We start from the raw sequence: 13,877 nt of genomic DNA, 5'->3' as shown, positions 1-13,877 counted from the left end.
TGTGGGTTATGGAGGTAAAACCGACAGGGGCTGTCCTCATCGAGCTACAGCGACTCCTGCTGGCGCCCAGTGAGCTCAAAGATGGACAACTGCAGAACTGGCCTTTGTCCTCTAGAGGTCGGTCGCTCGGTGAAAATCAGGATTAAAATAATTGGCTAAAAAAAATAAAAGAAGTCCATGGGACTTCTTGCACAAAGGCAAATAGCATGGTTTGGTACATAATGCAATTGAATTGAGTTATGGAATTATTCTGATTGAGTAAGTTGCTAAAATAATTGGGAGAGAGTTTATTTTTTGCATTTAGTTTATTAAAACCCTCCATAACTATCAAACACTGTGTAGTGCTGAATTTAGAAGTAAAAAGAAACTTAAATTCAGTGAAGAAAACATCATATGAAAACAAAGCAGTTTTCTTTTTACTATTTAGAATTTAGTGTCTTTTTTTTTCACAGCATCTCATCCATGAAGTAAGGGATGTATTGCAGTAGAACTATAAGACAGGAAACAGATGGTAGTTTACAGAAGTGCTTGCCCTGCTGTCCTTTACAAATAAAACTCTCAGTACTGTAAGCCTATCAGTCACCATGATAATGAACAGCACCATGCACTGCCCGTCTTCCCAGAGCAACATTGCCTTCATCCTCGTCCCAGCTGTCATCGTGGAGTTCCTGCTGGGGATTCCCGGGAACGTCATCGCCTTTTGGATCTTCTGTTTCCATATGAAAATCCGGCGGCCAAGCACGGTGTACCTGCTTAACCTAGTGCTGGCAGACTTCCTGCTCATCCTCAGCCTGCCATTCAGGATCGACACCCTCCAGAGAGGCGAGTACTGGGTGTTCGGGGACACCATGTGCCGCATCAACCTCTTCATGCTGGCCGCGAACCGCTCGGCCAGCATCGCCTTCATGACGGTGGTGGCCATCGAGCGCTACTTCAAGATCGTCCACCCGTACCACAGGATCAACCATCTGTCTGTGAAGCAGGCTGCTGCAATGTCCTGCGGAGTCTGGGCTTTGACTTTGACTCTGACAATCCCCCTCCTGACCAGCGAGCTCCTCCAGGATCACAACGGCACATTATTGTGCCGCAGCTTCAGCTCTTACAACATGATCCCCACGGGGATCCTCCTGCTCTATCTCCTATACATTGCAGAGTTTTTCCTTCCTTTCTCTGTGCTGCTGTTCTGCACACTTAGGATCATCTGGGTCCTGAAGCGCCGGAAAATGAACAAGGACCGAAAGATCAGGAACGCCATCAGGGTGGTGGTGGTGATCACATTGATGTTCGCCATGTGCTTCGGGCCGGGGATCGTGACCGGTGTGACCGCGCTCCTCATCAAGCAGCTCAGTCCTAAGGACTGTGAATCTTTCCGGGTGGCGGGGGAGTGGTTCAGCGTCTCCATCGCTTTCACCTACCTGAACAGCGTGCTGGATCCACTCATCTACTGCTTCTCCAGCACCATGTTCAGGAACACTTTGAAGAAGTCCATTAACTGCCTGGGCCTGTGCCAGCTGGAGGTGTCCAGGAGTGGCAGCACCACCAACATCTCCTGAGGGGTTTGCTGGGCTATATTCCACAGCACCCACATGTCTTATAATGTATAAAGTGTGTTCATGTGAATTCTGTATTTTATATATTGTATAAAGTGTGTTCATGTGAATTCTGTAAAAATAAAACTGCTGTGTTTTCATATGATGTTTTCTTCACTGAATTTAAGTTTCTTTTTATTTCTAAATTCAGCACTACAGAGTGTTTGATAGTTATGGAGGGTTTTAATAAACTAAATGCAAAAAATAAACTGTCTCCCAATTATATATATATATATATATATATATATATATATATATATATATATATTATATATATATTATATATACTGAGCATCAAAAGAAACGTATCACTTGTATTTCAGCATCAATAGAAACTTAACACTTATATTTGGATAAAATTCACTAGATGTGATCAAAAAATGACAAACTCTGTTTTAGAGCAGGTGCAGTAACTTTTTATTGTGCTTATTACCAATTGACATCATGAAGATGCTGCAAAATGATCTGTCGATCTTGGGCAGGTGTTGTGACTCTTGGTCTCCCAATTCATGGCGTGTCATTGACAGAGAGTATCTGGTTACACCGTCTTGACAGGTTTGAAATTGCTGGCTGTGAGCACCCAAGACAGCAAGTCACAGTACGCTGCCCTAGTCCAGCCTCCAACATGCCGATTGCACAAAGGCGCTGCTCTCTTGACAGACTCTTGTTTTTTGTTTTTTTTTTCTGTGATTTTCTTTATTGCTTTTATTCAAGCTTGCAATTCAACACCTGAAATCACTCCATATCCAGTGTCCAAGCAACTGTCTCACTAATAGGTGATTAAGTGTATAGGCTTCAATCATAGTCACTCAAGTTTGTCACGGGCAAGGGTGAATGATCGAGTGATTAAAAAGAAACCAAAAACATTTCGTCAATGTCCATCATTTACAAACCTTATACATTGTAAGAGATATGGCAAACCAGGGTTAACAATGGTAAATGCATAGTACAACAACCACGGAGAAGGTGTAAAATGGCCATGGTAAACTTGTCTAAGGGTTAGTAAGGCTTTGTTACTGTAAGCAGTATTAATGACATTACATTTACTAATGAAGATCTGAAGCATCTTTAGACGCACGTGTCTGTATTTTTCTTTGTCAACAGTCTTGCATTAGATACATATAATTGCTTTTGTTATGAAGTATCTGTTTTACTGTAAGTCTTCTTTGAAAGCGTTTTTTGTTTGTTATACTGAAAATATTTTATAGGGAAATACCTATTAAAATGATCCTGCCAGCCTTCTTAACAGTTGAAATGTACTAGAAAGAAACACGCATGAAAAACCTTGTTTGTATTTTGATACTTTTTTAAAAAGCATTTAATTTTTTTAAAAGCATTTCACATAGATTAACAATTGAGGGCATTCTTAAACTGTACTCAGTGCTCATTAGTAAGCAGGACTCAGTAAAAAAACTAAACGAGCTTTTGAAAAATCTCCCCTCAGTTTAACAAACTCTATCTAGATTTCACAGGATTTCAAATCAGATGCTTGTGTTGGAGATTCATAACCCTGATATAAATGAATTGCTGAATTATTGCTGCCTCTTTTGTTGTAATTTCTTCTCTTGTCAGTGTGACCGGTTTGGGATTGTACTGTGTCCTCCTTGCCGCTTCTGTTCCACTGCTGGTAGGAAGTGCAGTGTGGTTCATTATGCAAAATTAACATTAAATAAAGCATATATCAAAGTTTAGACCTAGATCCAGATTAACAACACTGTGTAACACGTTTTTTTTTTTTTTTTTTTTTGGTTCCTGGGTAGTAAGTATTATTTCCTAATTGCTTATGCCTCAAAGGTATAGAAAATGGCTATTATTCCCCACAAACTTTGCTTTTGTGACCAGGACAGTGATATTTTGAAATTTACCTATTTTCCAGAACATTCCAGATAGATTCAGTGCTGAGTAAACTTGGAGTAACTTCTAAAACTTTCTAGAACTTTCCAGTAATATAAATAGTAGTATAAATACAGGGGCCTTAAGCCCACCAGTTCAGTTTAGTTCCAGCTACCTAAGTGGATACATATCTGCATTTTTCTGGGAGGTCATAGGAGACTTCAAAATGGTGGCATTCCTGATGGGTCTCTGTGGCAAAGTGGTTTGTAGTGCTCCGGTGTAGAGGTGATTTGAGGTGCTCCAACAAAGGACACACACAAAGTTTACCGGTCAGGTTTCTTTTAATGCCCTTTAAACCGGGTTTCAAATAATAAAGCTGGCTCTACCCAGCAATGGGTATTACCAGCTACAAAACAAAGGGGTTGCAGTCCCGAAATAATAACCACAGAAAACACGTCTCCAAACTGGGTGCTCTGGTGCAGGTGCGGTGCTCTGATTGCTGGTGCTCGTGTGCGTTCAGATCTGGGCTTCTCGCTGCAGCTCCAGCTTCGTATCAGCCGTCTGGCAAAACAAACACAACACTTCTCAATGAACCCACACTTCATTCAAGGTTCCGTCCTTGTCTCCTCCCATTAACCACAACAAAGAAGACGATTACGGCATCACGTCCCCCTAAAGTACTCTAAGCCCCACCCCCTCCGATAGCTAGTTCAATCACGTCTCCTCCAATTCATGACTGAAACTTCGCTCACCGTACTAGGGCGATGACTCCAGGTACCGTAACGCCGCCCTCTTCCTGAATGGCCGGCTCCCGACTGTCCCTGAGATGAACTGCCCAACCATTCAGTAGGAAGCCCGCAGCTCCTGTTGTACAGTGCCCTCACCGGTCGAGAGGGAGATTGTTGATTTGGATTCATTCGCTCTCCGTCACAGTCTCCAAGGAGGTTTTACCAAGTTTCCCTGCTATCTTTGCCTTTGGGACAGCAGGGACACCAAGGCGCACTACCACAGGCGGGACTGGCCACAGCGGACCAAGTTCTCTGTGGGGAGGAACAACGTCAAATGGGAGCCACTGGTGGACCCCCGAAAGGTGCTGATGCCACCACTGCACATCAAATTGGGCCTTATGAAACAATTTGTCAGAGCTCTAGATAAGGAGTCGGCAGCCTTCAAGTACCTTCAAGACTTCTTCCCTAAGCTGTCTGAGGCAAAGGTCAAAGCCAGTGTCTTCATCGGACCACAGATAAAGAAGATCCTGGAGTGCAATGAATTCCCCAAGAAGCTCACTAGTAAGGAGAAAGCGGCTTGGAACAGTTTGTCGCAGTGGTTTGGGGCTTCCTGGGCAATCACAAGGCCGAAAACTATGTGGAGCTGGTTGAGACTCTGGTGAAGAACTACAGCACAATGGTCTGTAGGATGTCCCTCAAAGTCCATATCCTTGATGCTCATCTTGATAAATTCAAGGAGAACATGGGAGCGTACTCGGAGGAGCAGGGCGAGCGCTTCCACCAGGATATACTGGACTTTGAACGCCGCTACCAAGGACAGTATAACGAGAACATGATGGGAGACTGCATTTGGGGGCTGATTCGTGAAAGTGATTTACAGTATAATCGTAAATCTCGAAAAACTACTCACTTCTAAATCTTTTGTAGTCATTTTTGTATTACTTTAGTATAAATACATGTTAATTTGGATTCATATGTTATTTTCTTATTGGAAATAGGTAAATTTCAAAATATCACTGTCACAAAAGCAAAGTTTGTGGGGAATAATAGCCATTTTCTATACTTTTGAGGCATAAGCAATTAGGAAATAACACTTACTACCCAGGAACAAAAATTGTGTAATATAGTGCAATCAGTACACTGAGAAAATCACTAATCTTTGCAACATGCTTTGCTGAGCAAGAGAATTTCAGAAAATGGTGCATTTCCAGTGTTTTCAGAATGTTGACCTCAAAGGCTTGAGCTCAGCCCACTGAAACTGTAACACTGTTAAGATTCCAATAAAGACAGAGCAACTGTGCCACCCAGCCTCACCTGCCCAATCCTTGTAATACTGACAGCAATCCCCTGCCCAGCATTCTCACCCTGAATGTATCACAAACAGCAAAACCCACAAGCAGCTCTGAGCAGTGTACAGCAACAGATGGCAATAACATTTAAAAAAAACATGTTACTCAACACTTAACACATTAGCTTGCTTCCACCACATCCCTTCTTGCACAATATCTTTTCAAACTAATCCACTTTGAATATTCAAACAAAAAACAAGAGCTGGGTCTGTATTCTACAAAGCTGACCTCTTCTGTTTTACAGCTGTGACAGGGAGAAGATCCTGCACTTAAATATTCTGGTGTAAATATTGCAAATTTAAGTGGGTTTAAACAATTTTCCCCTCCAATGGGGCAGGAAAATGTGAAAAATGTGTTGAAAAGTCTGACCAAAAAGGAAGGGAGTGGGCAGATCCATGTGCAGAATGGTGGTCAGGTTCAGTTGGTGAACTGAGTGCCAGTTTAACCTGGCCACATGCACAAAGAATAGTGATGTGAGAACTCATGTAGGTGGGTAAATGGAGTCTGGAGGTAACACCTGCTGCAAGTGGCATTGAGAAGCAGATACCTGGAACTGCATCAGAGGGCCGGGCACAGACAAGCCTCGGACCAGGTTATTTAGTTATTTAGAAAAGCTTTGCTGATATCCAGTAGTAGGGGGAGCATGGCAAACTACAAAATGATTGTGCACTATTCTAAGAGTCCGTCTGCACGGTTTGCTTCAAGAGCAGAGACAAGCTACACTAGTCCTGTCGCTCTCAAACTGCAGGCAGTCCAATCAGGCTGCCAATCTTTCTTCTGCACAAAGGCGCTGAACAGCTAAAGTGAATTCTAGTTTGTGTTCTGTAACTAAACGTTTCAATTCTGTATCTAAACCTGAATAAATACTGAAGCATTCTCACACATTCAAGAGACACAACCTTTCTTGTCGCGCTCGTGGGAATGTGATTTTGAAATTTCTGGATTAAAACTGGAATTATTTTGTCTGTTCCACCATGAACCTGAAAACTCTAAAGGAGCCCACCAAAGCCGGTGTCACAGGAAATAACTTAGCTGGGAAATAAGTTAGCGCAATGTCTACAAAGGTACCACAAAATGTTCCTGTCAGGACAACTGAGGAAGTCATCACCTCCAGTCACTTTCTTTTTTAAAGTAACCAAAAAACTTCACTGCCAAACATGAACTACTTTAGATGTGTAATGGCTTCATTATAGGATACTGACCCTAGGTTCAGGGTTTCGGTGTTGGGAGGGGATTATTCATGATTTTATTAACAATAATATGATAACCAATCAGAGTGCAGTGTCCTGACAGGAACATTTGGTGATGGACAGCTTTGTAAGGACAGCTAAGTTAGCATTTATCTTTTTGAGCCTTTCTACATATGTGTGAATCTTAGAACTTAGGCAAGGTTCTCTGTAGAGATTCATCCAAAATTACAAGAGGCTATTTGTATTTTTTTGGAGAAATGAAAACAGGTTTTGCATTGGAGACGGTAATTTTTGTTTAAATATGTTGTCATCTTATATATATATATATATATATATGGTACGCACACACACATACACACGCAAACACATTTTAATAGTAAGCAGCAAAAATGTCTGTTCTCAATAATTTAAACAACATGGAATCGTCCTTTGACTGTGTTACAATATGGTACAACACTCATACAGTGTGTAGAAGCACACATGGACAAGGAAGTTAAGTGTGCTTTTTTATACAGGGCTAGCTTTCATTTAGAGTGCAGACACAGCTGAAAGAAAGCTGAGAAATACACGTTTATAATAACAATGAATGTTTGGATTGTATAAAAATATAGAATTTGCATGTATCATGAGGTAATAGCAAAGAAGAGTGAAAGTGAAAGTAGGTTGAAGTTCTTCGATGACTGATAAGAAAGAAGCCATACAGAGAGAGCAAGACAGGGAGTGATTTTGTACAGGAATGGCAGCAAACCCTTCTCATCTGGAACAAGAGCTTTCCTGTGTTGTGAGCTATGACATTCTCAAGGCTCATGTAACTCCACATTGTAACCACAGCTTCTGTAAGCATGCCTGTATGGGTACTGGAAAGAGAAGGGAACTTGGGAGTGTCAGATCCTGAAGAAGATCTTCAATACAGAATCCTAAAGTCAATTTCGCTCTCAGGAATATTGTGGAGACATTCTTCACAGAATGAGTGCTCTGCAGTCTGTATGATGAAAAACTAAAGCAGTAAAAGTAGGCCTGGTTATGGTGCTGTTCACAGTATTTCTTACTATCATATATATCATTATTTTAAATCAAAGAACACATATCATGTTTTATTTTATATCAACTGCATTTTTTTTAAAATCAGTACTTCCACGCTGAAGTCATCTAACATTAGAGGAATGTACAGTAAAGTAACTCCCAGGCAAACAAACAATAACGATGGCAGGTCAACATGGTAGCGGGTGCCTGAAGCTCAGTGCATTGCAGTTTTATACTGGAGACTCCCACTGCAATATGTATGCAAATAAACCACAAATACAGACAACCTTAGAGGCCAAATGAGATGGATCTGAATACAATTCCTTCAGTATACAAAAAACAGTTAAAAGATTCAGAACTTGTTCAAAGATGATAACTCATGAAAGGGCCATTAGACAATCAAATGGCTATTTTTCTATCTATTTTCAGCTAACTTATATCAGTATATTAAATAAAAACAGTTTTATTCTGCTATTTACAAAGTGAATTGTCTTTATTTGTATTATTTGTAAAACACCTTGGACTCTACATTCATAATATCAGTAATATAGGGGAGAACTCAAGACTGCGCTAAAGCCCTTGCAGGACAAGTTGAAATCCTTTAATAAGCTTAAAGAAGAATGTGATGAAACAGCAGAGCACATCAAGGTAAGATAACTAGATTATTGATTTAAACAATGCACAGCATATATTTTCACTGGACACCGAAACTAACTCTAAAGTGTTCTTGCATAGAAACAAGCCCAGCAAACAGCAAGGCAGATAAAGGAGGAGTTTGAGAAACTTCACCAGTTTCTACGAGATAAAGAGAAGGCCAGGATAGCTGCAGTGGAGGAGGGAAGAGAAACAAAAGGGAAGAGTCATGAAAGAGAAGATTGAAAATATTACAAGACAAATTTCATCCCTTTCAGACACAATCAGAGTGATAGAACAGGAGATGAAAGCTGAAGAAGCCTTATTCCTGCAGGTAGTCATTGTTAAACTGTGTATGGCATGTTCTTATTGTGAATGCACACAGACTAGTACACTGACAGACCAGGCTGAAAGAAAGCCCCCAGTCTAGACAGCACACTGACAGACCAGGCTGAAAGTAAGACCACAGTCTAGACAGCACACTGACTGACCAGGCTGAAAGAAAGCCCACAGTCTAGACAGCACACACAGACCAGACTGACAGAAAGCCCACAGTCTAGACAGCACACTGACTGACCAGGCTGAAAGAAAGTCCACAGTCTAGACAGCACACACAGACCAGACTGACAGAAAGCCCACAGTCTAGACAGTACACACACAGACCAGGCTGAAAGAAAGCCCACAGTCTAGACAGTACACACACAGACCAGGCTGAAAGAAAGCCCACAGAATAGACAGCAACCCTTGGCATACGCAGGTACTGCACGATACTGCAAATCAAATCAAAGTTTTATCTCTGTATAGAAACAAACAGCATTGATCTCAAATCATAACAGCAGCCAGCCAGCCAGCCCAGCACTACCTGCAGTGTCCTGATGGTAAAACAATGTGAAACACTGCGGACTAGAGGAAGTTGCTGCTGTTTGGTAGTCATTCATTGAGTTGTTTTCCTTGTTTGTTTCAGAACTACAAAGACACAAAGAGAAGGTATGTAAGATCTGGCCTACCTTCCCATTTTCTGTTGTATTGATTGCAAACATAGAGAAGCGCTAACTCTTGAATATTATTGCGGAGCCGAGTGCACACTGCAGGATCCAGAGTGGGCTTCAGGAGCGCTGATAGATGTAGCCGAGCACCTGGGCTCTCTGAAATACAAAGTCTGGGAGAAGATGCTGGGGATTACATCTATCTACAACCAACCTGTAGCAAATACAGTTATATCAATCAGAGAGATAATATTAATCTGATCTCATGTTGGTCTGCATTAAAATGCCTTGTAAAGAAACTACAGCAGTAGAACACAGACTTCTAGAGTCCAGCCTATTGTCTTGGAATGCTCCCTTAGTGCTGAGCAGTGTCACAGTGTTCTATTCTAGAGCTCTGTGATAGAACTCTGACCAGAGTTCTTCTCAAATCATCCAGTCAGATATTAGTTCAGCATTTATATACTGCACACCTTCTTAGCCAATGTCAAGTTATAATTGACATTTAATAATAGTATTTGGAACTGAAGGAACCAAACAGGATAACAGGATCAACCAACAATCATTGGGTGCAGTTTTGCAATGTTTAATGAGGAACTTGTGAAAGCAGGGAGGAAGGATAGAATGTTCCAGTACACCATTAGGTTGGGTCAGATGTCCGGGGGCAGAGGGAGGATAGAAGGAGAAGTGGAATGTGTGCTCAACCATGAAATGCTTGCTAAAAATCTAGTATTAACTGTTTCTGAAATGTTTCTGAAATGAACATAACAAACGCAAGCGAGGGGGCAATCAAGCCCTACAGTTGCTATCCATTGGTTAAACTGAGGGAGGAGACAAGTTTAGGGGGTAAGGACAAAAGAATTGTGTGCTGCGTGTAAATCCTGATAGGAGTGAGGAATTTTATGTGAAACATATATAACCCATGTACGCGCTTTACCCCGGCAGAATACAATAGTTATTGATGAAGTGACTGTTATTCTCTGGAGCGCTCTGTTGTTTGATGACCACTGCAGTAAACCTTTGACACAACAATCGGTGTGATTAATTGTCTCTGAACATCTCTGCACTTCATTTTGCATACACCGTCTTTTACGGGCACATTATCTTTTGATACACGTCAGGTTGGTTTCTATTAATACGACAAGATTTTAAAAAAGTTATATTGTATTCCACTGACTTTACCGAACAATACGACCCCCATTAAAACGGCAGTATGGGTTGCTTGACAGCTCCCCGTTACTTCGGGATGAATATATTGTATTTACCTTTTACCCCCCCATTGACGGTCAGCGGAGTCCTCATTTGTCTCCTCCTCTTACCATTTACACATCAATATGGGGTACATGCAAAATGGGGCCGTCATTTACCACCCACTTACAGGTAACATCTTCACTGAGCAAAAGAGACTCGCGAGACAAGGTTAAACTACTGTTGTACGTCAGTTTTTGCTGGGTTGTTAGCATAACAATTAACAGGAGACTTGATAGAGACTTGTAAGTTAACACAGGACACCCGGAGCATGAACGTAATAACCCATACGAATCAAGGCCGTGTCATCCAAGAATGTACATTGGAGCCCCCCCACCGAGACCCCACAGTCACAACGAAAAATACCTTTTGAAAACCACATTATTTAGGCATAAAAAAAAAAGAAAGAAAAAGAAAAAGAAAAAAAAAAGAAAGAAGAAAAAAAAAAAAGGAAAAAGAAAAGAAAAAAAAATTGTGACCCTACAGAACAGTGCATTATAATTATGCTTGCTACTTTTCAATATTAATCATAAAGCTTGTTAAATGTCGAATTCCCCCAAAAATATGAGTTTGACTGAAATAAATGTATATACGATAAACGGCAGTGGGGGTTGCTGCCAGTCATCTCAGTGGTCCATTAGTATTGTAGTTTCACCCTGTTCTGACAGATCTCGGTGACTGAAGCAGCGGTAGAATGTGCTCATTTGTTTAAATGACTGTCAATCATCAAGACCTGCACCGAGCTTTCATTTGCCAGCTACAGTGCCTGTCATTCAATGCGCCTACTTTGAAATTAGTGGGTTAAGTTGTACATAAGCTTTTGCTTCAGGTATACGGTGACAGTTATTGTTTGAAAATGGGGCGCAAGAGAAAAACGCTTAATGAATATTGTGCACAATACCCTGACCGACGTCTGAAGTCTCCATGGCAGGATGAAGTGGGCCCATCTGCCTTGCCTTCCAGTGACTCTGAGTCCAGTTGTTCTGAAGCAGGAGAGGGGTGGAGCTCAGTCTCAGAATTAGTTCTGGTCAACTATTTAATGTTTTGTTCTGTGCATATTATTTTTATTCATATTTATGCTATAAAAGTTTGTGCAATGCACTTTTATATGCTGCGTTTTCTAGGGTTTATTTGAGACCATTTTTTAATTTGTGTAGGATCTTTATCTTACAAGATATAGCTCCGCTCTGTGACTAAACGTTATTTCAATTACAATGTTGGTAACTGTCATTTTGTTGCATGTTGAATATGATGAAGGGCTTTTGCTAAATGCAAAGACAACTCGTTGCTTGAAAAACTGGAGTTGGTTTTAGCACATATTTTCGCTGACTGGCACTCTTTGGTTATGTTATTAAAGTTTGAAATAAACTGTGCACTTACATATTCTCTACCCACTTATGAAAAACATAAAAATATATATTTTTAATTTTTAAATAATAAACCCTGGCAGCAGTGGCGTAGCCGGGATTTTATTTCGGGAGAGGATGAAAATGGTAACTTTAAGGTGAGTAATCACAGTGGTGCAATTGGCAACCTGATTTCATGTTTGTGCGTTGACATTTTATTTAAAAAAAAAAAAAAAAGAATAATCTTTTTTTTAACATTGGACCAAATACACCGTTGTACAAAATAGTTAAAAAAAATATTCAGTTTAGAACACTTCTGATTAATAAATACAAAGCAAATTACTTGAACTTTTAACATGTGCATCAGATTTCAATTTCACATTATGATAATAAATAAAAATAACTATATATCATTTCATTCGTACTTGTGGTTGTTCATTTTTGTTAACTAACATTTTGTGTTCAAAGTAAAGCAAACCATTTTATTTCATCTCACAAATCCTGACTAATTTAATTTGAATGGCGCAGGACTGCTGGTGGTAGCTGCTAGCTTGTTGTCATCAGATGGTTCATCAACAGTTTTCTGCTGTTTAGACCAAAACAAATAGCATTTTTTTTACATTGTTTCCTTTCCCCTACCGTTGTCAGGCCATATTTCACGTCTCTCACTCAGTGTTCGTCATGGTGCACGTCCGTTTGTACTCTAAAGTGTAAAAGCTGTGTGCATTGTCCAATAAGAAGAGTTCAAGGTTGAACCTCTCATGAATGACAGTAAATAGGCCAATCACAAACAGAAATTTGAAATACGTGCTTTGGCAGACAGCAAGCATGTCATTGGTCAGTAGTGAGTGGTGGATCATGTGTATACTAATTGAAAGCGGTACTGATTGAAACGTATTGAGGCCACCAAAAAAAAAAAAAGTTTGCAGCACTTTTTTTTTTTTTCCTGTAACACAGTGGCTAAGCCACTGACTAGCAGAAATCTGGGGGGGGGGGCACGTGACCAGGTGTGCCCCCCTTATGCAGTGCCTCTGGCTAAATGAGATGTTTTTCAATGGCATAAAAAAGTCTGGTTTTCTTTAAAGCATAAAGGTTGATTTCACCCATTCTCTGCTTGAATTAAAAAATAAACATTGAAATAAAACGGTAAATTCTTTCTAAAATAAACGTTGACATTAATCGTCAATTTGACAAAAATCGAATAGTAGGAAGCCTAATTATAATGCTAAATTGAATACACAACCCTGCCTCCAAGTTAGGTAGGTAGATGTTCTCATTTCTAATCCTGTCTCCAGTTTCCTCTCTAAGTTCTAGTGGCTCTGGATCCCAACACAGCATCACCATGGCTCATACTGTGTGAGGATCTGAAAAGTGTGAGACACAGCGACAAGTGGCAGCAACTTCCTGACAACCCAGAGCGCTTTGATCACTGCATTGATGTGTTGGGTTCTGAGGGATTTGCCTCTGGGAAACACTGATGGGACTTTGAGGTGGGGAACAAAACTAAATAGGATGTGGGTGTGACAAAAGAGTCCAGCAAGAGGAAAGGGGATATCAGTGCAAACCCAGGGGCGCGGTACTGGGCCATAGTCCTGAGGAATGGGGATCAGTACTGGTCATGTGCCTTACCAGCGACATGTGATACACAACTCACTCTGAAGAAGAAACCCCAGAAGATCAGGGTTCAGCTGGACTGTACAAGGGGGGAGTTGGTATTCTTTGACACCAGTGATATGAGACTTATCTACACTTTTAAAGAGAAATTTACTGGGAGAATGTTTCCATATTTCTGTACTGGCTGTTCTACCCCCCTCAGAATCTGCCCTGGGAAGGTAGTTATAAAAGGAGACTAGCCAGTACGTTCAGGATAAACAATAGGAATGTATAATCATACTAATAAGCTTGTGACCCTGCTGGCCACTGCGCACTGACTCCGCCTCCACAAGACTTTAACT

The 13,877-nt window shown here is 40.8% G+C and overlaps 1 protein-coding gene and 1 pseudogene across 1 annotated transcript; both read left to right on the top strand.

Moving 5' to 3' along the window:
* The first annotated feature begins 539 nt into the window (after positions 1-539).
* LOC121322951 (hydroxycarboxylic acid receptor 2-like) lies at positions 540-1,674 on the top strand. Its single transcript, XM_041263601.1, has one exon. It carries the CDS (start codon positions 585-587, stop codon positions 1,551-1,553), a length of 969 nt encoding a protein of 322 aa, XP_041119535.1. The 5' UTR covers positions 540-584; the 3' UTR covers positions 1,554-1,674.
* Positions 1,675-7,314: 5,640 nt separating this feature from the next.
* Positions 7,315-13,854, top strand: LOC121323077 (annotated as a pseudogene).
* The last annotated feature ends 23 nt before the right edge of the window (positions 13,855-13,877 follow it).

This window comes from Polyodon spathula, chromosome 11 (assembly GCF_017654505.1).
Source record: "Polyodon spathula isolate WHYD16114869_AA chromosome 11, ASM1765450v1, whole genome shotgun sequence".
NCBI classification, from domain to species: Eukaryota; Metazoa; Chordata; class Actinopteri; order Acipenseriformes; family Polyodontidae; genus Polyodon; species Polyodon spathula.
The sequence above is the reverse complement of the archived record's forward strand: the minus strand, read 5'-3'. Positions and strand labels throughout refer to the sequence as shown.